The sequence below is a fragment of the Rhopilema esculentum genome, chromosome 12 (genome assembly GCF_057945365.1).
Source record: "Rhopilema esculentum isolate cy_ngs chromosome 12, ASM5794536v1, whole genome shotgun sequence".
NCBI lineage: Eukaryota > Metazoa > Cnidaria > Scyphozoa > Rhizostomeae > Rhizostomatidae > Rhopilema > Rhopilema esculentum.
In genome coordinates this window covers 1,719,234-1,739,986 of record NC_142826.1, presented here as the reverse complement: position 1 = coordinate 1,739,986, position 20,753 = coordinate 1,719,234, and the positions used below count along the sequence as shown (strand labels likewise).

The following is a 20,753-nucleotide window of genomic DNA, read 5'->3' as shown; positions in this document are numbered from 1 at the left end:
AGAGTTACATGGACAAATAGATATAAACAGGGCCACATTTCCCATTGGCCCAGTTTTATATGGTGCAATAGGGTTTTATGTGATTGCAATAGGTGAAATTCGATATTATCATTTGACATGCAAATGTTCAATCTAATCAGATATCTGTGCTGAAACGAGGCTGCCTTTTGAAAATTTTGTGCCTCACTCAGCTACATTTTTGGAAAAATAAGGCTGTGCTTGAATGGAAGACCATTAAGCTATCACAATATTTTGATTTATCACAGAAATCCAAATGAAAGTTGAAAGCAAATGAAATTATCGGATTACCCCTGATGCCGCAATTCTCCTGCATGTGCCTAGGCCCAATGTTATTTGTGGTATGTATGTTTGTATTTGTTTGCACTGCAGAACGTTTAAAATCAGAAGATGATAATTCAAATCGGTACAGTACAGTGTGGTCAATACCTTTAGCAAAAATAGCACATAAACGCTAACTTTCTCTGTATATGCACAGGGCTATCCTTGTTTTTTTATTAAAGACGAAGACGATATAGATAAAGCTAATAAAGCTAAAAATGCTATTTTGGAAGCAGCCCTTTTTATAAACGAAAAAGTAACAGCATTTGCATTTGGTGGCCTAAAGTTTGCGTGTTTCCTAAATCTTTTCAGTTTAAGAAAATTATGAAAAAACACTTGCTGGTATTTTAGGTTTTTTCTCAATAAAATTAATAACATACCAGCTAATGGTTTTTAAATGCTGCATGCCAGCCATACATCATGAGGTAATCACTGCAACTGATGGCTCTATGCCTGCCATTCCAGAACCTCTACTCCTAGAAACTATAATCTTATAGCATCGTGAAAAGTCAAGCATGAAAAGGGGCCTTCCATCCCATTTTGTTTGAGTTCCACCAGAGGATGAGTTAAAAGTTTCTTTCAGACAACAACTTAAAAAAATATTTAATAGTCGACAAAGCTGCACTAAACAACTAGCTAGATGTTGTTGATTTGCAAGTCTCTATTCACTAATCATAGGGGCAAGAGGTAAATTGGAATTGGAAAGTCAAATAACTTGGAAAACACTCATTCAATAATTCTAAGCTTTCTGCCCCTCCAATGAACATAAATTCCTGAAATTTGCCTTGAAACTTGATTTGAGAAGCTAATTGTGTGAGGTAAATTGGAATTGGAAAGTCAAATAACTTGGAAAACACTCATTCAATAATTCTAAGCTTTCTGCCCCTCCAATGAACATAAATTCCTGAAATTTGCCTTGAAACTTGATTTGAGAAGCTAATTGTGTGACTGGTTTTATCAATTGTTTCTTGAAACTGGCATAATTGATTGAATAAAAGGCGGCTTCTTCAGAGGATTTCGCATGTAATTACACGATCAATTGAAAAAGGTGATCAGAAAAATTTCCTGAAGTTTTCAATGTGAAAATTGGGAAAAAACATTTTTTAGACAAATTGCACTCATGGAGGCCAAGATGACCCTGGGAAATAGTTTTCACTTTGTGTTGAATGAGACTCTCAAGCTGAACTAGCCTATCGTTAAAGGGGTTTTTTTATCTTCCATATTCCAAGGTCCTCAATGGGTGGCACTTTCCTTCAGCTGTACATTTTTTCTGCTTTGACCTTTTAGGAAAGACATTTTTGAAATCTTCTAGGTCAAAACTTCAGATAATCAAAGAATGATTCCCTTTAGTCAACGAGAAACCTTGCAGATTCATATGCATTTTGTATTGAAAAATAATCTGATCTAAAATCTCTTGATTCATAGTATGCAACTAAAGTGACCATAAGTCTGGTTTTGAACTTCATTCATGTTACACAGTTCAGATTAAGGAACTTTTTTGTATTTAAACCCTTATTATCAGAGCATTTTACATGGCTAAGCAGTTTTTCCCATACTTTTGGCATTCTTTTGTTCTTTGATGATCCATTCAAAACAGCTTCTTGAGGATTTTTACTTCCTTGACACTCTTTTCAAATTAATAATGATGTTTAATCATACGTTCATAAAATGAAAACTGTTGCCAGAACTGTTGCGATTTGTAACATTCTGATGTAGACGTGTAAACTATGTCTTGTAAACACCTGAATGTAGTATGAATCAATGATTGATTGGCAAAGAGGCAATGATTGGTTTTGATAAGGTACCTCATTGCCTTTCCAATATAAATGATACTTTGATAAGGCAGCCTCTGCAGTTCCTGTCCCATCAATCATAACCCAAGTGTGGTAAAATTGATCAACAGCCTGATAGGCATGACTATCAATTTTCATTGGATTGTCTTACAATTTTGATATAATACCCTCTTTAAAATCTAACAAAAAAACACATTATACTTCTTGATAATTAACCTTTACCTCCAGTATCCATTTCTTCTTATGAACTAGACAAGAGATAGCACCACATAGAAGGGAATCTTTCATCGTCATTTGCAACATATAGCTTATGATTTAGTCTTCTAATCTGGTCTCCCTGTGACATTGTTTTCATTCATTTGAAAAATGTTAACATTTTAGACATTCACGAGTCCCTTCTTTCTCCACCTTCCCACCTTTGCATTCAGAACTACAATTATCACAATACCATCAAACATTGTTGACTTTTCAATGCCTTGTAGCACTTTACCAAAACAATAATACAAAAAGAAGGGACTCAGAACTGACTATAGGTGAACAACGTCTGAAGCACCAAAATTTGTGGTCAAGTTCCCAGCAATATCAACAACTGTTTCTTATTTATTGCCTTTACTTTTAAAAGCTCATTCTAACAACCCTCATTGGGATGATAGTAATATAACAGTAAAAATTTTGAATTATGTTACAAGCTTTTTTGAGATATTTTGTCAAACATAAGTTTCTTGTGTGTCCTTTTCTGGAATAATAATCATGCCAAGAAAATTCCAATTTTTGATAAATTTTGTGATTCTACTTGAATTGAAAGGAGGAATTGTACAATTAAACCACCCCTAATTTTGACCACACTAAATTTTTTAGAACTCAACAATTTTATCCAAAAATGATTAACTTTTTGCCACAGCAAAACTACACTGCTTGCTTTACTCAAATGAGGATCCGCTGATGTTTAGTCTTGGGTATCAGTATCAGTGAACAGTAAAAGCAAGGAAGGAACAGCATGTTTGTAGATTTTTTAAAGTTGATTCAGATTGTGAAGATGCCCCTGCTTTTATGAAGACCTGCAAAGCCCAGCATGTTCATATATTTTCATCAAAAGTTTTCAGAATCCTGTACTAAATTGACAGTATTTTTTGGCCTTTTTTTAAAAGATGTGATCTTTTTAGTTTTCAAAATTTCATAATAATAATAATAATATTGTTTCAATGAATTTCCTATGGCTTGAATAGCAAAAACTAGGGTTATGGAGTTACTGAAATGACATACCGTAACTTTGACATATTCTTGATATGCTATGATTCATTAACAGGAAATTGATAGGTAAGACCAGGCAACACAGAGCTTTGAGAAAAGAGGGGGCTAATACTTAATAAAAGCAGGTTGATGATAGTCAATTGCTACATTTGCTATGTTTTCTACATAAAGTGGGGGTTTGCCCCCTGTCCCTCCCCCTGCTCCACTGTGTCACAGGAAGACTACCCTCTTATCTGCTGAGGCTACTCTTTGTGTTCCACACACAACCCTGTGCTTCATTGCATAGAAGAATAAAGTTGGTTGCTCTCAAATCAGATCATACACCCATTTGCACTTCGAGATGTAAATCATTCCTAGAAGTTCAATTTGGGTTCAAATCTGCTCTTGGGTGTTACCCTGTACACCAGGCTGGGCGGGTTACTTGCATGCTGTCCTTTGATTAGAAAGTGTGCTGGACCACATTTTTAAACTTTAAATATTAGATTAAACAACACTGTTTTTAGAAACTTACAATTTTCATTTCTATTTTTTAATACATTCACAAAAAGGTGGGAAACACTTTCAATATCCCGACAGCCATATATATAGCTCAAAATAGATATTAGTGAAGTTGAAGGAATAGCCATTCAAAATTCCAGAAAAGTCACTGTTTGGGTCACAAGGCTTGCCTTCAGCATATTTTCATTGCCCATTAATATAGCGGGAAGCATCATTCTCTAGGTCATTAAGAGTCAAATCAAATCTAAGGATCATTTTTTTGCTTGTTTATTTATATAAGCTAAAGTCATAACTATTTTCTGACCAATGACAAGACCACTGGGCGACTGCTATTAAAAGGCGTTTTTTGCCAGTAAGAAGGGTTTGCCCTAATTTTTTGCTCCGTACCCCACAGCCAAGTAGCTGGTGCTGCTGCTGTTTCTAACCTTAAAGTATCACCCACGATTGATTCATCCCTGAACAGAGGAGTGAACTTCATTAAAGCCGTCCCTTTATGTAGAGAGGCTACTTTCCTGGCATTCCTAATTAAAGGCTTCTAGGTTGGGTAAACAAACATTATGTAGTTGTACCCAAAACTGTTTTGGTTGCAACTGTATTTGTTCAGTCTGCTGGCCACGGCAGGTCGTTTTAATGGCATGTCTCGGGTATTTGTGGTTACCTTCACTGACTTTATATCTAAGTCATCTCGGTAGCATGGAATCCAAAATTGCGTTCCTCTTTATCATCAGCTGATACTATTTTAAATGGAGAAAGAATCCTACATTCTTTAGCTTACTTTGAAAGTTTACCACAATCTGCATATAAATAATTGATCTTCTTCCAAAGCGCTTTAACATTTGCCTCAAGGTGTTTTGTAAAGTCGAATTGTGTTGAAATTATTAAGATCTTAGAAATGAAGAGTCTTCGCCAATCAAAAATATCTCATTTCTGGATTTGACCGTGTGATTCTCGACCTTTATCCTACATATACACAATGGTAATGTCAGATATTAACTGCAGCAGGGGGGTTTTGTGCACTTTTTCCTGGATCAAGAGATCCTTTCAGAGACATTCTGCGTGGTCTTCAGAACCGATATCTCACGACTGCTGACAGATTTTTGACAAAGAATTTAAACGTATTCTAGAATACACATGTTTGAATTGAAAGTTCTGGTCTCTTAAAATAACATGGACCTGTTATTTGAGACTACAAAGATCGAAGTGTTGAACCTTATTCTGAGTGAATGTTTATGTTATGTTAAGAATTTTCAGAAATTTTGCTTTTTGCAACGATAACTGCAACCTTTTAGATGATATAAACAAAATGATTATAAAAAGGTAGAAAATTGTGCTTGTAAAAGAAGTTTTATAAATTTAAGCTAAAAGGTGCAAGCAATATTAACTTTACTGTTCAGTGTAACCAAACAATGAGAAAATATTTTTATTATTTTTGTTCGACCCTGTTTTTAGAAACAACACCTGCTCATAAAACGCTCTTTTAAACTGACTTTAGAACTTTATCAGCATATAATGATCTTTTTAAAGAAGAATAACACTTCTTTTCCTACCGGTTTGTGTTTGATATGACGTTGTGGTGTATATTTCATGACGGTTAATATACAATTGTCTTACTTGTCGATAATTGGTTGTCTGTCTGTGTTCCCTCACTCAGCGGCCCTTTAAGTTGCTTTTTAACAGAACGAAGGTTTTCCAGCTACGGGATGAAGCGAGTGGCAGCTAAATAGTGATCAAGTAGTTCATCTTTGTGTACGGTTTAGTTGCCAAAGGTCTTCAAGTTGCCGGATAATAGCTATGGTTTTTCAAGCCTAGCTAATTAGCGGACCATGTAACCACATTACTGTGGAAGTTGGCCTGGGTGACCTTGCATAATGTTAAGATTGGTTCCTCAGCTTTCTTTCTGTAGACTTGTGTCGTTACTATGGCAGCCTAGATCAATGGTTTTTCTAGAAAATCACGTTATTCCTGGCACATTGACCAGCTTTGTTGAACTTGGAGGACAAACTAAAAACGTTGACACCGGGTGAAGGCGAGGCAATTTTACCTCGAAATCAGCTATTTCCGAAAACAGTTGAAGTATCATGTTATTTTTTCTTTTAAAAATGTCTATGAAGCTTAATGCTTTCGCTTACCCTTTTTCTTTCTTTTTCACTTATCTTAACATTAGGGACAAGCATTGTCAAACATTCTATCATGAAGCGCTTCGTCGTAGCTTCCTAATTTTGCTTGTCAATAATACCCTCTGCATTGAACTTTGCATCGCCATTTAATGATACTAGAGGTAGTAGAGTATTGTATTATATCATATTATATTTTATTATTATGTTGCGTTGATGCTGGAGCAATCGCTAATTGCAGAAAAACAAGGTTTTCGCACTTTTCCAGCCTGGTCCACATTTTTGACCAGGCCATCCAGTCCATGTATAAATAATGCATGTAAAACACTAATAATAAACAATCGAAAATGTTGTAGCGTGATCCATGGATTTCATTTCTTGAGAATTGCATCTTCTGTGACCTCAAGATGCTGCACGGGATATACTTTAAAGAGCTTTCTTATCGAAGCACGAAACCAAGACTTCGTTATTTGGAGTGTGTTATCCTGCTGCGGTGCGCAACGGCACAGCCAAGCTTTGCAGAAATGCCCATGAGTTGGTCATCTGCAGACCCATGAAATGATTAATGCCTTAAAATCGCAGAGGATAGCGTTAGCTATAATTTTTTTTGCCCTCCCCGTTGCAGGATGTTTTGCCATTGAGCGCGCCTATTTAATCTTATACGCCTTGTTAGAGTCACGCGAGTTGCAAATCCATAAGAAGTGCAATAACCAAGCTGTGAATGATTCAATTGAAGTGCGCCTTTGTTGTATCATATGTGCAAGCATTTTGCCATTCCCTCAAGGCATCACGCTCATTGCCAGACACACAAATACAAGCAGCCATTCAAAAATTCAGTTTCCGATTGGTTTTTAAGGCGAAGTGTTTGGTTTTCGTGTCGTGCAATCTATATCCGCCAGCTCAACTCGCAAATCGACTTTTGGTTTTCAACAGAAGTATTTCTATCAGTTTCTAAAACCAGCACATATTTTCACGAATGCTTTGTGTGTATAGAGTGGTTTTGTTGCCAGCATTCAGCTTTTTCCCTAACGATGTGTTTGTATGGAAGCTGTAAAGAATAATGGGTCAAGAATTGATGCATGAGGCATAGCACGATTTGGTGACCGTTTGACAGTAGGCGATGCTAACGTATTTGAAAATCACATTCCTAATAAAATATTTCTGAAGTCACAATAGTTTTTATCGATTGTTTTCTAATATTGGTTTTTTATCAATCCATTGTCATACATAAAGCAAGTTTTATATTTTATTCTAAGAAATTATGGCCGATTCCCTAGTGTGTAGCAATCATATGCTCTTCATATTGGGTCGCAGTTGCTTGATCTGACATCTTGCATACCCTAAAAATCAGTCCATATAAGAATAGTTCAAAGATAGCATCTCCAAAGATTATGATTCTTTTATATAATTCAAGATATGTTTGTTTTTACTTGGATTGTTATGTTTTCTACAGGCCCGCGAAACTGGCAGCCCCAGTTATTACCATCGAAACCTCCATATTCCTTCGTCTTGGCAGTTTCGACTTTCCCGGTAATAGGCGATTCAGGCACAGATGACCTGGTTTATATGAGTAAACGGTGCTATAATCTATCTTGTGAATAAACAGATTGCAGGATTTCACGATTTAAAATTGTAGAACAAAGATCTACAAATGAATTAATTCCATATAAACGAGGCGCGTTAATTTTTCATAACTTGCCTCTTAATGAGAACATTTAGATGAAACTTCAACTTAGTTTCTTGTGTTTTTAGCCACCATTCTTTCTTATCTATTCCTTTTTAAACCGTATACTGATGAGCTATTTTGCTTCCACCCTAAACAACCAGGGCACCTGTTTTGTTGAAGCCTGCAGTGCAAACCCTAAAAATCATAAACCGGCTGTTCTTCATGTTATGATCCTTTGATAAATCTGAAGAAAATCTGATTGCTCATACGGTTAGAACCAGGACATTGGGCCTACTTATCAACAAATTTAAATGGAGTCACGACAGAGCTCGCATCTGTTAAGGATTAAACACAAGAGGTCATCCATGCATTGGCTTTATTTGAAGCGAATGGTACCTTGCGCGAAACATGACTCACCACCAGGTAGAAAATACGTTTCTCAGTTCATTACTACGTTTCTCAGTTCATTACTGGTTTGATGTACCTGTTAAGACATTTGTTCAGTGTTAAATGTGACGTAATTTCTAAGCGATGCAATCTGTTAACGAACCTCTATGGCAACTTTGGCCGGCAAGGGTCAAGCAAAGCTTTCGTGGCTTTAATTGACACTAAAATTTATCACGAAATGATCTTCAAGTCTCTCTTTGTCTTTGTTTGGATGTCGTGTACTTTGTCACACAATCCAGGGTCAGGGGCAGGGGTGAACTCCCTCTGTTTTCAAATCGTGAAAGCTCATTTAACCATGACATGTAGATTTTGTCATTAAAGTGAAATCGTGAAGTAGTAGTATGTCTCCCCTTGACAATCCGCATGTGGTATGTGTGGTTGATATCCAAGAAAGCTTTTCAAGACCCTCCAACTCCTACGGCACTGCTAACAGCATCTGCAAAAACGCTTGGGTTTTGGAAAAAATGTCATGAGCTTGGAACATTTGTAGCAAAGGCCTGAGTTACACGAAGCCGAATTGGGATCACTCCGGATTGGTTTTTTGCTACGGATAGGGTTTTCAATTACACGACACTGAGGCAATCCGAGGCGCTTTATTTTTGTAAAATAGGCCTACACTAGCTTGTATATATGTAACTTGTTATATATGTATGTATATATGTATATATGTAAGAATGTAATTATTAATTATTCATTCTTAATTGCTTTTTATTCTGAATTTTTGTAAAGTCGGCCTTAATTAGCTTGTACATAAATTGTACATAAACAGCTATATTATACCCGCCTACTATAAATAAATTGATTATTATTATTATTATTTTTTAAACCGGAGTGAAAGTCAATCCGCTTTGGAGACTAAGTCCTCGGCTTCTCGTTTTATCCCGTGCATACGTTCAATCTGAAGTGATTTTCACTCCGACGCCTCGCTCCTAAGCAAGCTGCCTCTTATCTCTCATCTTGTTCAGAAAAGTGCGCACTTTTCCAGAGAATAGTTTCGGCGTTGTGTAACTAAGGCCTTAAGGAATTTCGTTTCGGAATAAGGGTGTAAACAACGGTTGAGGATCTACAAATAATAGGGCTTTATTTGGGAAAAGTTCCCCTATAGAATTTTTTTTTGCCATTCGGTTTGCTCACTCACGGAAGTTGATAAACCCAGTTGTTTTTAAAAGCTCTTCCCTACTTTGCATACCATCTTCCTAAAATGAAGCTTATTAACGTTTGCGAAACTTTTATGCCTGAAAATTAGGCCTAACTTGTGAATTAGTTTGTGCTATGTTATATGAATATCTACCCAAAAACATGATTTGAATTTAGCTCTAGAACTGGAGTTCTATCACCACCACTTAAGAAGATGTCTTTTGATGTCGCAACTTTTGGGCCTATTTCTTATGTAGGCAAACCTGAAAAGAAGATCACGTCGTCTCTCTACTCAGTGTCCTTGAATCTTGATTGACTCGATGGTCACTGTTTCGCAATCAGAAGTATAACTCTACTTTGATTGTTAGCCGAAGCTCGACTTGCTATGCATCTCCCATTAAGCATTAATGCAGCCACCCGTCACAGCACTTCACCCAAGCCTACGAGCAGTCGACGAAGCTTGCCTTGAAAATATAACACTGCTTTTGCAAACTCATTAACGCAGTTTCTTCATGCACATTGTAGTTGTCTCGCGGAGAAAGAGAGAAAACGACTGAAGTAGAACAATCTTGTTGCTGATTAAGAGGAACAATAATTGAACGGATGAATGGCCTAATCAGATCCTGAGAAGCTCGTAATCAAACAGTTGCTCGTTATTTGGCGTTGTTGTTGCAAAGTTTGGAATTGTATTTCGCAAGTTAATGTGTATCTAGCGAAATTTGCTATCCTCATTAGCTGAAAAGAAGGCAGCTGTGCTTTCATTTACTCTTTTATGTATTGCTAGCGAGATTTGACATTGTTACTGCTTTGCCTGGTCGCCTGGTTGCCTCATTATCTTAACGAAGAAAAACCCACCTATCGTTTTTTCATATCTATTGATATTTTACTGGCTTTCATTGTTAATGTAACCTCTATCAGGAAGATTAGCACGCCCAGAAGATCCCTAATCTTCAACGATTTTTCAACTCTGAGCCATCTTAGTGACAAGGAAAAGAAATCCAATTGATATAATCTTGGGTTTGGCCACTATTGTCTGGTTGTTTTTAACTTAAACAACGCGTGGTAGCTCATTTTGAATATGGCGGCTGATACTGATCCTGACATTGATTTGATCATGGGGGACAGTGATTCAGAGCTTGATCCATCAGTTCTGTCTTTCCAGGCCTCCGCTATAATCGCTGTGTGTGCGGCTGTACTTATTGGCAACGCTTTCATTTCTGCACTGAATTGTTTTCGATCGCATAACAATAGATTACATCACAGGTTTATCATGCTGGCCACAGGACTGAACTTGTTGTCCGCCATCGTTTGCATGCCCCTAATGGCCGCAGCACTGCTCGAGAGGGAATGGAAATATGGCTACTCCTTGTGCAAGATCACAGGGGTACTTTGCTTCATAAACATGACAGCGACTATGACTTTGACCGCTCTTGCGTCCGTATCCAAGATGTGCTTGTTTTTGCGCCTATATTTCTCGAAGCTGCTCTTCAAAGTTTTTCTTCATAAGGACCTTATGGCCACTTGCATTGTGTTTTTGTTTACCTTGGTATCCCAAGCAATGTTATTTGTGCTGATTTATACAAGCAGTCTATGGAAAAATCCCTTACCAGGCCTTTGTAAATACACGAACTCGCCGAACGTCACTGGTTACAGAATGTTTTACCTCGTCTACTCAACTCTACTTACGTTAGCTGCACTCATATTGGTTATTCCTTTTGAGAACGAAAAGGAATCTTAAAAAAGGAGTCTTAGAAAAACACGGATCTTGATAAAAGAAGATTCTGGGAGTCCTAAGTTGTATGTAGTTTGATCCGCGTGTTTGTTCGAGCTGTCCTAATTTGTATACCTTCAATTTTACCTCTTTGCTTACTACAGTAGAAACCCGCATAAAAGAACCTGGATTTTTTTCTGGCAGCCTGGATAGCTTCCTAATTAACAGGCTGCTATTCTAAATTCCGGGCTGAAAGGTTCTTAACAAGGTTCTTATATACGTACAGGCCTTGCACACATTAACAATGTTTTCCACCGCAAGAATTCTAACAGACACATTTAATCCAGCTTTGCTTTTCATGTTAAATTTCAACCAACCAAATCAATTTATGTTGTTAGATTGTCCAATTAGGATGCAACATACCATAAGGTGGTTTAATTTGCCAGTGTGAATAGGGCATAAAAATACCATTCTAAAAAACCTTTTTTCTTATATATGTATATATATATATATAAGAACCTTTCCAAATTTCAGCCGTTTTGGGGTTCTTAATTACTAATCCCCCCCTCCTAGATTATTAATGGCCAAAGAGATATGGGATCTTTCTATTCATTGAACATTTTAGCCTACAATCTATAATCAATTTAAGAAAAATAAATCCACGTTAAACCCTAGCCTGTTAGACAAAGTCAAGAAAAGGTTGAAGCAATATTTTTACAGTATGAATGTTTTTGCCCGATAAAGTGTTTTTTGTGTTTTATATACATTTGTTAATTCATGAAAATCAGCTGCTTATTGTTGACATCTTAACATTTTACTGACATCTTGATGAGACAGATTGTTTATTTCAAGACCAATCCTTTAAAATCGTTTACTTCTGCTCAATTCAGTTTTCAGTTCAGTTTTTTTTAAATTCCTCTGCATAAAATCTATTGCAACTAACTATTCAAAGTAAAACATTTCCATAACACAAGATTAGACAAGATTAATACATTAACATCTAACTAATCAAATATAAAAATTCAAAACGAGGAATAAATTATCTGCCTGGGAATTATTTAAAGAAGGAACTTCCTCAGTAGATATACTAATCGAGGAGATAGCATCCCCTAATTCAGTTCTGTGCTTTCGTCCGATTGGCTACTTTTCGTGGAAAGTATCCAGTAAGAATAATGGATCGAGATTAACAAAATTATAATACATTTCTGTATCTGTATTGAATTGTTGCAACGTTTCAAGCATAACTCTTCAACAAGTAACGAGAATAGGTAGAGCAACGGTAACATTCTAACTAGGAGGACAATTACACCTCCAGCCCCAGAGAGTTTCTACTGGTTTAAAAACAAAAGGCTCTCGTCCTTCTCTTTATATAAACATAGGCAGGCTCCCGCAGTTTAGGGTTTGGTCACACCAAACATTAAGTATACGTTTTCTAAGCTGCTATTAGCTAATTGCTGTTCTAAATATTTTTTTGGAATTCTGTCAAACTTCTATAGCTTCAAAGACTATGCATGCTACATATATAGCTATTCTTTCGACTGTACTATTGTTTAAACCCCGGTCTTCCTATTTTCTTTATCTGGTGAAGAGTTATGCTCCAATGTTATTCTATGAGAGAGTTTTATTCAATGTCCAAAGCTGTATTTCAGTTATGTACGTCTGCATCAATCATTCATTTACCATATATGATATATGTTTCGACATACAACCCACTTAACTGCATTGATTATTAAATCCAATTAGAATGCCGTTACAATCTGTGTGATATTCGGCGTGACTTGTTGTTTGCTGTGACTCAATACAGCCACTCTTTGGTGTTTGCAGTTTGGTGGGGACCATACCTACAATCTCGGACAAACATAGTTGAGACTTTTCAAGGAAACTTTATGTTTTCTCTTTTCTTTGAAAAACAGCTCCCCCCCCCTTCCCCAATTCAATGTTGAATGCATGATTTTGATACCAAAATGATAGAACTACAAATCCAACATTGCTTCGGGGTGAAAGGGGAGGATCCGAATTTACAGGTGCAAGGTAAAGTAGAAAATTAAAAAAATTGCATTTTGTCTCAACAGTTTTGTTCGGGATTGTAGACACCTTGGAACACCCCTAAAACATCCAATCTCATTTCAGTGTTTTCCCGGAGTTAGTTGCTTATTGATATCCTATTGCGGTTTTCTGTATTGACCACCTCATGTTCAAAACAGTTGGTTTGGTAGACTGTTTTTTTCCTTTTCTTGTCATTGGATTCGAAACTGTTAAATTGTTTCAAATCAAACGTTGTATGTAGAGGAGGGCAATGCAAGTCGAGGCACCGGCGAATCTTTACACGCTTCAATCATAGCGGTGAGTTAACAGAGCATTGTTTTATGAAACACGCCATTGCATGTAAATAGTTGGTCAGTATTAAAAATAGGCACATATTTTTCCAATGGATTTAAAGGGCTGACAGTGACTTGTAAGAATATTGATGCTAATTTAATTCTCTGTAATCTTTTATGATATCCACGTAATTGGACCATTATTTACCCGTTTAGGCTAATAACGAAACACGGAAATCTCTTGTAGCCAAACTATAGGCTCAACTTTTTGGCCTATTGTGGCGAAAACGAAAGCTGTCACAAGGTTTTTTTAAAGCTTCTTTCCTGATCTCTTGGATCTTTTCGCTGTCTGTGTGTTATTCCCGCGTGGGGATATTGCTATTTTGAGTTGCCAAATGAACAACCACATCGTGATGTGTACCATGAAAAAAGAAGGAGGACTGGGGCGACTCCAATAATTCTTAAAAGTAATTATAATGCAAACTTTTTATGTAAGTAAGAATGTCAGTAATTATACTAAGGCTCAAAATCGCTGAAATTTAAGAATAATGCGAGGCTCAAGTTTCATCAGGTTCAATTTTTTGTTTATTTGAGTTTCACGCTATCCGGCCTTGAAGTCAATAAAATTATAATGTGATTAAGTTACACCTTGTGTCGCTTGAGAATTATTTAAGAACAACCTTGAGCTCTAAATTGAAAAAAATTAAGAATATTGAGGCTCAATTCATATGCGCCTCAGTCTCTGCTTGTAGGGAAACGTTGTGCTTAAAAGGCAGGCAAAAGGTCGGAGTCCAGAAAACATCACGGTCGCGGGGCCATCGACTGGAAGGTTTGAGAAACAATAGAAATTTGAGGGAAGGTTTTGGTAAGATAGAATTTTAAAAAATAATCGAGACAACTCATTTTGCACTTGTTTCTTCGTTGTGCTTTTAAAACACACGTTGAATCTGTTGGAGAGTCAATTGATAGCGCGAACAGACACAAAATGTTTAGGCCATGCTCGTTTACCGCCAGAAAATTCATCTGAAAAGAGAATACTGCCCGTGTTCTATGGTTTTGAAACTTTTCCATTTTATATTATTTCATGATTATATCGATTTTATTATTCGACATTTAAAAACTAACATTACTCTTGGGTTATAATGCTTTGAATGTTATTCCAGCAAAGTTTTATCGTATGCGATGATTACCATCGACCAACACAAATTACTTTGTCACGATTTATTGCGTCTGTCACCCCTTATACCGTAGCCGCGCCCTAGCCACGCCCGGTCCACGGTTATTGCCTGAAAAATTGGAGAAAGGTTTTGAGAGAGAAATTCGACTTTTCTGGACTATGCGAAAGGTACGAATGACACACCGCTTTAGCGAAATGATCGGAAATGACATTTGTAGTTGTGGCAACTTGCTTCCCGGGTGCAGCGAACGAAAGCATTGTGCTTTTAGTTTGAGGGCCTACGCAAGAAAGACACCTACGCAGAGTTTATGATAACAGCCTGCCGCTCTGTTGTCTAAAAAGCGGGTTTCCACTTCTGGTCGCCCGACTGAGCGAATGCACATTGGGGCATACGCAAGTTGAACTTCCTCATTCGCCGCGAATGCGCGACCATTCGCTGAGTAGTTCAACTCAATGGAAACCGGCCTTAATAAGCAAACTCAGACATTTTGCTCAGCATTTCTCTTTTCCACCATAAAGCCATGTTTTGAACTAACTCGAGGACGTTATTGAACATTACCATATCATGTCACGGTTTCTGTACAGTCAGCAGTTTCAAGTCCCTCGTTGCCCGTGGGTTTGGATTACAAATTGATGATTGTTAAGGGGAATCCCCCTTTTTGCTTTGTCATCTCTTGGAATTCTATTGCGTTTTCCCGCGTAAACTAGCCTCGAAATAACTACGCCGTGATAAGACCCCTTTTGAAATCCCCTAGTGACTAAGTCTTTTAAGGCACTGTTGTTGAGTGTTTATTCAGAGTTTTCGTGATATTTGACGCAAGAAGAAAAAAGCAGATTCAAGGTAGCTTAAACAAATAATTTCTTTCTTACAGCAAATTTTGAGTCAATGAAAAATAATATTTCTTGATCTTAATGAGATTTTTAAAGTATTTTGTCGTATTTAGTTTCAGAAACTAAATTATAAACAGCTAGATCTTTAAAAATTTAGAAACATTATGTGTAAAGCATTTTTCTCTAATTTCCTTTCTTTCTTAAAAAAATTTTCGTGAACAGGAGCTCCCAGAATGTAAGAGAGTAACAAGATTTTTGTTCAATTCCACTTTTATTAACCGTTTTATTGCAGTTTCTTGATCATATATTTTGTAACAGAAGCCTTACCGTGATCTGTGATAAAATTAGGGTACCCCCATTTTTGTATAAAGAACAGCACCTTTGTGACTGTGTCTCCAAATTTTTTATTGTCAAGTTTTCAACTTTAAAACTTTTAACAGGCTCCTTTTAAATGTGTTTTCTTTGTTTGTTTTTTATTTGATTTTTATTGTCTATAACTGAAAAGAAATCGCGTGTTGGAATGTATTGCAAAAGCAGAGACATCGTTTTGTAAATTTTCTGGTTTCGTTGAGATTCGTTCGGAAAGGCTTACGCTCTCTTGATCTTTTTTCTTTCGTTCGTTCAGCTTTAGAACGTTTTTTAACAACTTTGCCAACCTCCACATGAGCGCTATTATAATAGGACCCCTGTTCAGGACCTTAAAGAAATAGAGGGCACATGTAACGCGTGTTTCGTTTAGCACACAATTCTTGGTTTTAATTTGTCAGAGGGTAAAGGACCGAAAGGAGGCCGAAACTAGGCCGAAACTGTACTATCCTGACGTCAAGTAGCGGCCAAAAACCTCTTTGCTTGTTTGAGAATATTTTTCCTGCCAACCGCTTGGACCTCCTTGCCCCCCTCCCCCATCACAGTTTTTCTGAAATAAAGGAACACTGTTGGAGGCTTCTGTAAATGTTTCGTTGTTTTTACTTGACCCCTATTCCTTCAGAGTCTTTTGATCTTTTGTGTAAGGATATTGAGCAAGCTTCCACAAAAGTCGAATTTTTTAAAAAGGTGGGATTTTTTGCCATTTTGGTGGGCTTCGACGACCATATCTATTTCCAAGAGGGTTTCTTTGCTTGCACCCATGTTAGCTTCTTTAAACCCATGTTAGCTGATAATGAGTTGCGTAAGTTTTTAATGTTGTCACAATTTCATTTTTGTCGTATAGCTTTATGATGATTTTGCCTATGCGTGTTTTATTTTGTCGTTGTCCAACCGATGTTTTACTTCAGCATACTTGTTATCCAACCGATAACTTGCCACTTTGTAGATTACCTTTAAGATCTACATGTCGAGTTTTGTTTCTGAACCTGTTTTTCTTGGCAGGTTTAAAGAAAAGAATTATGGGATTCGGAAAGTTAGCTTCTGCAACTACAGGTAAGTTCTTTTATTTGCGCTATCCTTTTCCTCTGCTCCTTGGAAAAGAGTAAAGCCTTTTTAGGGCTTAAAATAGGAGAGTGGGAGGCACCCCTTTGTTCTTATGAATATATTCTATTGTCTTCAGCAAAAGAATGGGTTAATTGAACCCTCTAGTTAGTATGTAGAAAAGGCCTTGCCTTCCTGACTCCTTCAGTCAGTTTTCGATACGGAAAGGCTGCTGTGCCAAGAAATAAAATTTTTAGCATTGTACCCAAAACAGGGGCGTTGGGGCAAGGCAGGACACCGGGAGATTTCCCAGTGGGACTTTTTCAAGTGATTTTGTAAAAAGTCAGGAAAATATTTAATGCAAAATTGTAGAAGATTGCAAAACGACTCAAGAAATTTTCTGGAAAGGTTTGCGAAACTTTTCTGTCTAGGTGCGGATCTAATGGCGTCTTTGATTGGTTCCTTGTTTTGACCAATCAGCGACGGACGGAAAGCGAACTGATTCAAAGTATTACTTCCATCCAGCCATTATTGTTGTGAAGTTTAAGGTTAGATATTGTCCCTCGCGTGCAAATATTGACCCTTAAGAGAACAGTAGCATGTGATAAGTGCATAGTTCACAAGTCAGCCATGTATCAGATAGGAAGAACGGTAGTTAGTCATTTTCGAGAAGGAGCTTCAAGAGATAGGTCGTAATATGATGTAACTCACGCGGATTTGATAGGTCTTAATAAGATTTAACTCACGAAGATTTGTCAAAGTAATAATCAACCGGATAGTCGTAATAAGGCCTTATGTAAATAGTACATATAAATATAAAAACGTCATCATGATGTCTTCATCGTCTCTGCCCTGAGAATCCAGAAATATAAATCTTTTAGCTTGATGAATTTGCCACTGGTAGGCCCAACATCAGTGTTGTTCATTGATATTTCTTTAGTTTTTACATCAAGCTCCCTGACAGGATTTTCAAAGTGTTACATGCCTCTTTTTTGGCTTTTCTCCTTTATTGTTCGGCAGTTTACACTTGATGCCTAGGGTTGCCATTTTGGTATGATTTTAATCATAAAAAAATGAGGGGGGTGCTATGAGGACAGAGTAAAGGAACAAATAGCACCTTTTTTTACACGTGCTAAATTTGTTCTAAAACTGATTTTCCTTCCCTCGCTCTGTACCAGATGCATCAAAAATCTCTAAATCTTAAAAGGTTTTACATGTTTACATTGGTTACAACCTTTCTTTGAGCTTAGTATACATCAGTGGTGTCGAGGAGGGGGCTCACGGGGGCTTAGCCCCCTTGTTAAAACCCAGAGTGACTTTAGGGGGCACAGAATTAATTATTTGACGATGGAGACTAACCCTTTATTTTGTTACTGATTTTCGATGTATGAGCGACTTCCTGTCATTTTTTGAGTCGGTGAATAGTTTGAATGATTCATATACACAACAGAAAATCTTTAACATCAATGGAGATATAAAATGTGTGACCATGGGTGTGGTCTTGGCTGTGGCTTCTAGATGTTGCCTACAGCACCTAGCTTTTTAAGACGGCATCCATGGTTTTCATATTTCATACTAAGCTTTTTTTCTGCAGGTAGAAGGCCAGATTTCGTGTCATGCTTCAATTCGAGGATAACGAAACATATTGGTGAGGATTTGGAACTAAACTGCATCATTTCTGGCAGTCCATTTCCGCAAGTAACTTGGTCGCATAATGATCGATTATTGGATACCAACAATCCAAGGTTCAGCTTTTCACAAGGATCAAGGAAACTCATGATAAAGACGCTGAATCTGGATGATGCTGGGTGTTACACGTGCACTGCCAAGAACCAGTTAGCTGAGATCTCAAGAACTTGCACCTTGGCTGTTCGAGGTAATTTTAAACTCATGTAGGGGGTAGTGTAGTCCTTTTCAACTTAGGTAATAGGGCAGCAGTGACCTCCCTTTAGAGAGAAAACCTCTTAGTCATGTAAGATGGATGACTGTAATGTTATCTTGACTCGCATTTTCTCCAGCGCTTTTTTTGTTACATTGATCATTCCATGTTGCCAAGAATTTCTTGCGATTAGTTGTTATTCCCCATAATCAATTTATCTCACTGGAGCACCTGCTTTTTTTCTTTGCCCCCACCGAAGGCCCCCACACCCAAGAATCTTACCCTTTTGACTACAGTTAATTAGAGTAGCTGATTAGTGACTTCATTAGAATTTATTATTAGAATTGTTCAATCTTGATTCTAAAAATTTTTTCTAAAATTAGCAAGGCACTATATAAGACGATGTTTTTTTCAGCAAACCCACGATCCAATGCTCCGAAAGTTTTAAAGCAACCCCGTGAGGTTCGTGTTCAAGAAGGACAGGGGGCTGAACTGAGCTGTGTTGTGCACAACCCAAAAGGAATATTTTCTGCATTCTTGTGGAGCAAAAATGGGCATGATGTCGATGAAACATCTGTGCGCCTGTATAAAAGGGAAAAGACTGAGGAAGATGGAATCAAGGCCATTCTGGAATTTTTGAATGTGCAAAAGACAGACCAAGGGCGGTACCAGCTGAGATTTGTTAATATGTTCGGTGACGTCACTACCGACGAAGTAGCCCTATGCGTTGTCTGACTCGATATCTATTGAATTTTCACATTAAAATTTGCATTTTTGATGTGGTTAATTCAACTTCTTGTAATCAAGTAAAAATATGCAGAATTTTAGCTCCTTTTCCGATCGATAATTTTTGTCCTAAATTATTATCATATTAAGTAATTCTCTTAAAGAGGAAACCCATTGTATGTTGTTGTCAAGTCAGAGTTATCGACGTCTGATTCTACCATCCATGTTTGATGTAAGTAGCTCAAGATTTCATATGGAGGCTCTTAAAGATTACATAGTTTACATCTCAAAGAACCAGTTTTTCAAACATGTTATCTCTTTTTATTGTTGGAATGCTCTTTTTCTTACATCGACCCTGAATTTAAAGGATGACTTTGAGTTTTTGATAGTTTGCGAGTTACGAAAAATTGGTTGGTGTCTGGAATGTTCGAGGTTTTTTTAATGAAATTATGTGTCTTTGCTTTTGTAAACACAGCGTCGAGTTCTAGAACCAAAAGCCATTGCGATACTTGAATTTATAGCGAATTTTTTGGATTAAGGATTAAGGATAGATCTTCTTACATAATCAGTTATTTCGGATACTTCAATCAAAACAGGTGTTTTACCGTATTTTAAAGTAGGGGGATAGTGCTATTAAAAAGGGTGGGCTCCTGTAAGAAGTCCGAAATTGACCTTTTCTTACTTTTATTGAGATTATGACTAGGGTAGATGGTGACCTTTTAGTGTCAATTATTCTAAGATCAATTTTGGTAATTACTTTCAAACAGGAAAGCTTTCAGTATACGTCGAAAGCTAACAGCAGACGCTGAATTTTTATATCAGTGGGAATGCTACCCCAGCACCTGGCTTCAAAGCAACGGACTGATTTAAGACCGTATTGAACATTTTTTTTGAGTGAGAAAAACATAATTTTGAATAGCTTGCCGTGTGCCATACTGATAAACAGAATGAACCAAATCAAAAAATTATGAAGTCAACGAGTGGAGATCTTATTAACGCAGTCATAAAAAAGTAAGCAGTTTCAATTTGAAAGATCCCACAGTTTTGAATTCTTTAAATCAGAAAATTTCACATAAGAGGTTTTTTATAAGGAATAGGGGTGAAAATCCTATGAGTGTTGGGGGGGATGTGACACTCACCCAATCACAAATATGCTGGATTTCGAAGGGCAGTCATAGATTTCGCAGGGCGCTAAGAAGAATTTTATCAATTTTTCTTTCTTTCCCCAACGACTGTCACTAGAATTTTAGCGTGACACCTGCCCTTCCCAAATTTTCCCAAAAAAATAATCAGTGTTTTACTGAGTACTGAAAACAGTCTTGTTAACGCTACGTGATGAAACATTTTGTTAAATTTTGGTCTGGGAGATGCCTTTTTAGCCCTTCTACAAGGAGTAATTTCAAAAAATTTCGGACCCAACCATGGTGGGTTCTCCTACGTCACTAAACTCGATTTTTGC

General features: G+C 37.1%; 2 protein-coding genes across 4 annotated transcripts in view; one reads left to right on the top strand and one right to left on the bottom strand.

Annotated features, from left to right (window-relative positions):
- LOC135681391 (TGF-beta receptor type-1) overlaps positions 1-5,658 on the bottom strand; it is a 28,103-nt gene extending 22,445 nt beyond the window's left edge. The window contains exon 1 of the mRNA XM_065195843.2: positions 5,493-5,658. The gene's annotated coding sequence lies outside the window, so the exon portion shown is untranslated. The remainder of the gene's footprint in view (positions 1-5,492) is intronic.
- On the top strand, positions 166-19,511 carry LOC135681394 (MAM domain-containing glycosylphosphatidylinositol anchor protein 1). 3 transcript variants are annotated; one of them, XM_065195847.2, is made up of 5 exons: positions 166-359; positions 7,823-8,084; positions 16,651-16,701; positions 18,284-18,565; positions 18,984-19,511. In XM_065195847.2, exons 2-5 carry the CDS (start codon positions 7,973-7,975, stop codon positions 19,301-19,303), a joined length of 765 nt encoding a protein of 254 aa, XP_065051919.2. In that variant the 5' UTR covers positions 166-359; positions 7,823-7,972; the 3' UTR covers positions 19,304-19,511. The 3 variants fall into 3 exon arrangements, with proteins under 3 accessions (XP_065051919.2, XP_065051921.2, XP_088967963.1); XM_065195849.2 differs by lacking the exon at positions 7,823-8,084 and having other exon boundaries at positions 171-359; XM_089111837.1 differs by lacking the exons at positions 166-359; positions 7,823-8,084 and adding an exon at positions 13,004-13,299.
- Positions 19,512-20,753: the final 1,242 nt, after the last annotated feature.

Bases quoted from the DNA above. Each gene is read 5' to 3' on its own strand.
- LOC135681394 (XM_065195847.2), top strand. From the start codon at position 7,973: ATGGAGTCACGACAGAGCTCGCATCTGTTAAGGATTAAACACAAGAGG. The intron at 8,085-16,650 runs GTAGAAAATACG...TTTTCTTGGCAG, and splicing joins GAAACATGACTCACCACCAG to GTTTAAAGAAAAGAATTATG. The intron at 16,702-18,283 runs GTAAGTTCTTTT...TTTTTTCTGCAG, and splicing joins GTTAGCTTCTGCAACTACAG to GTAGAAGGCCAGATTTCGTG.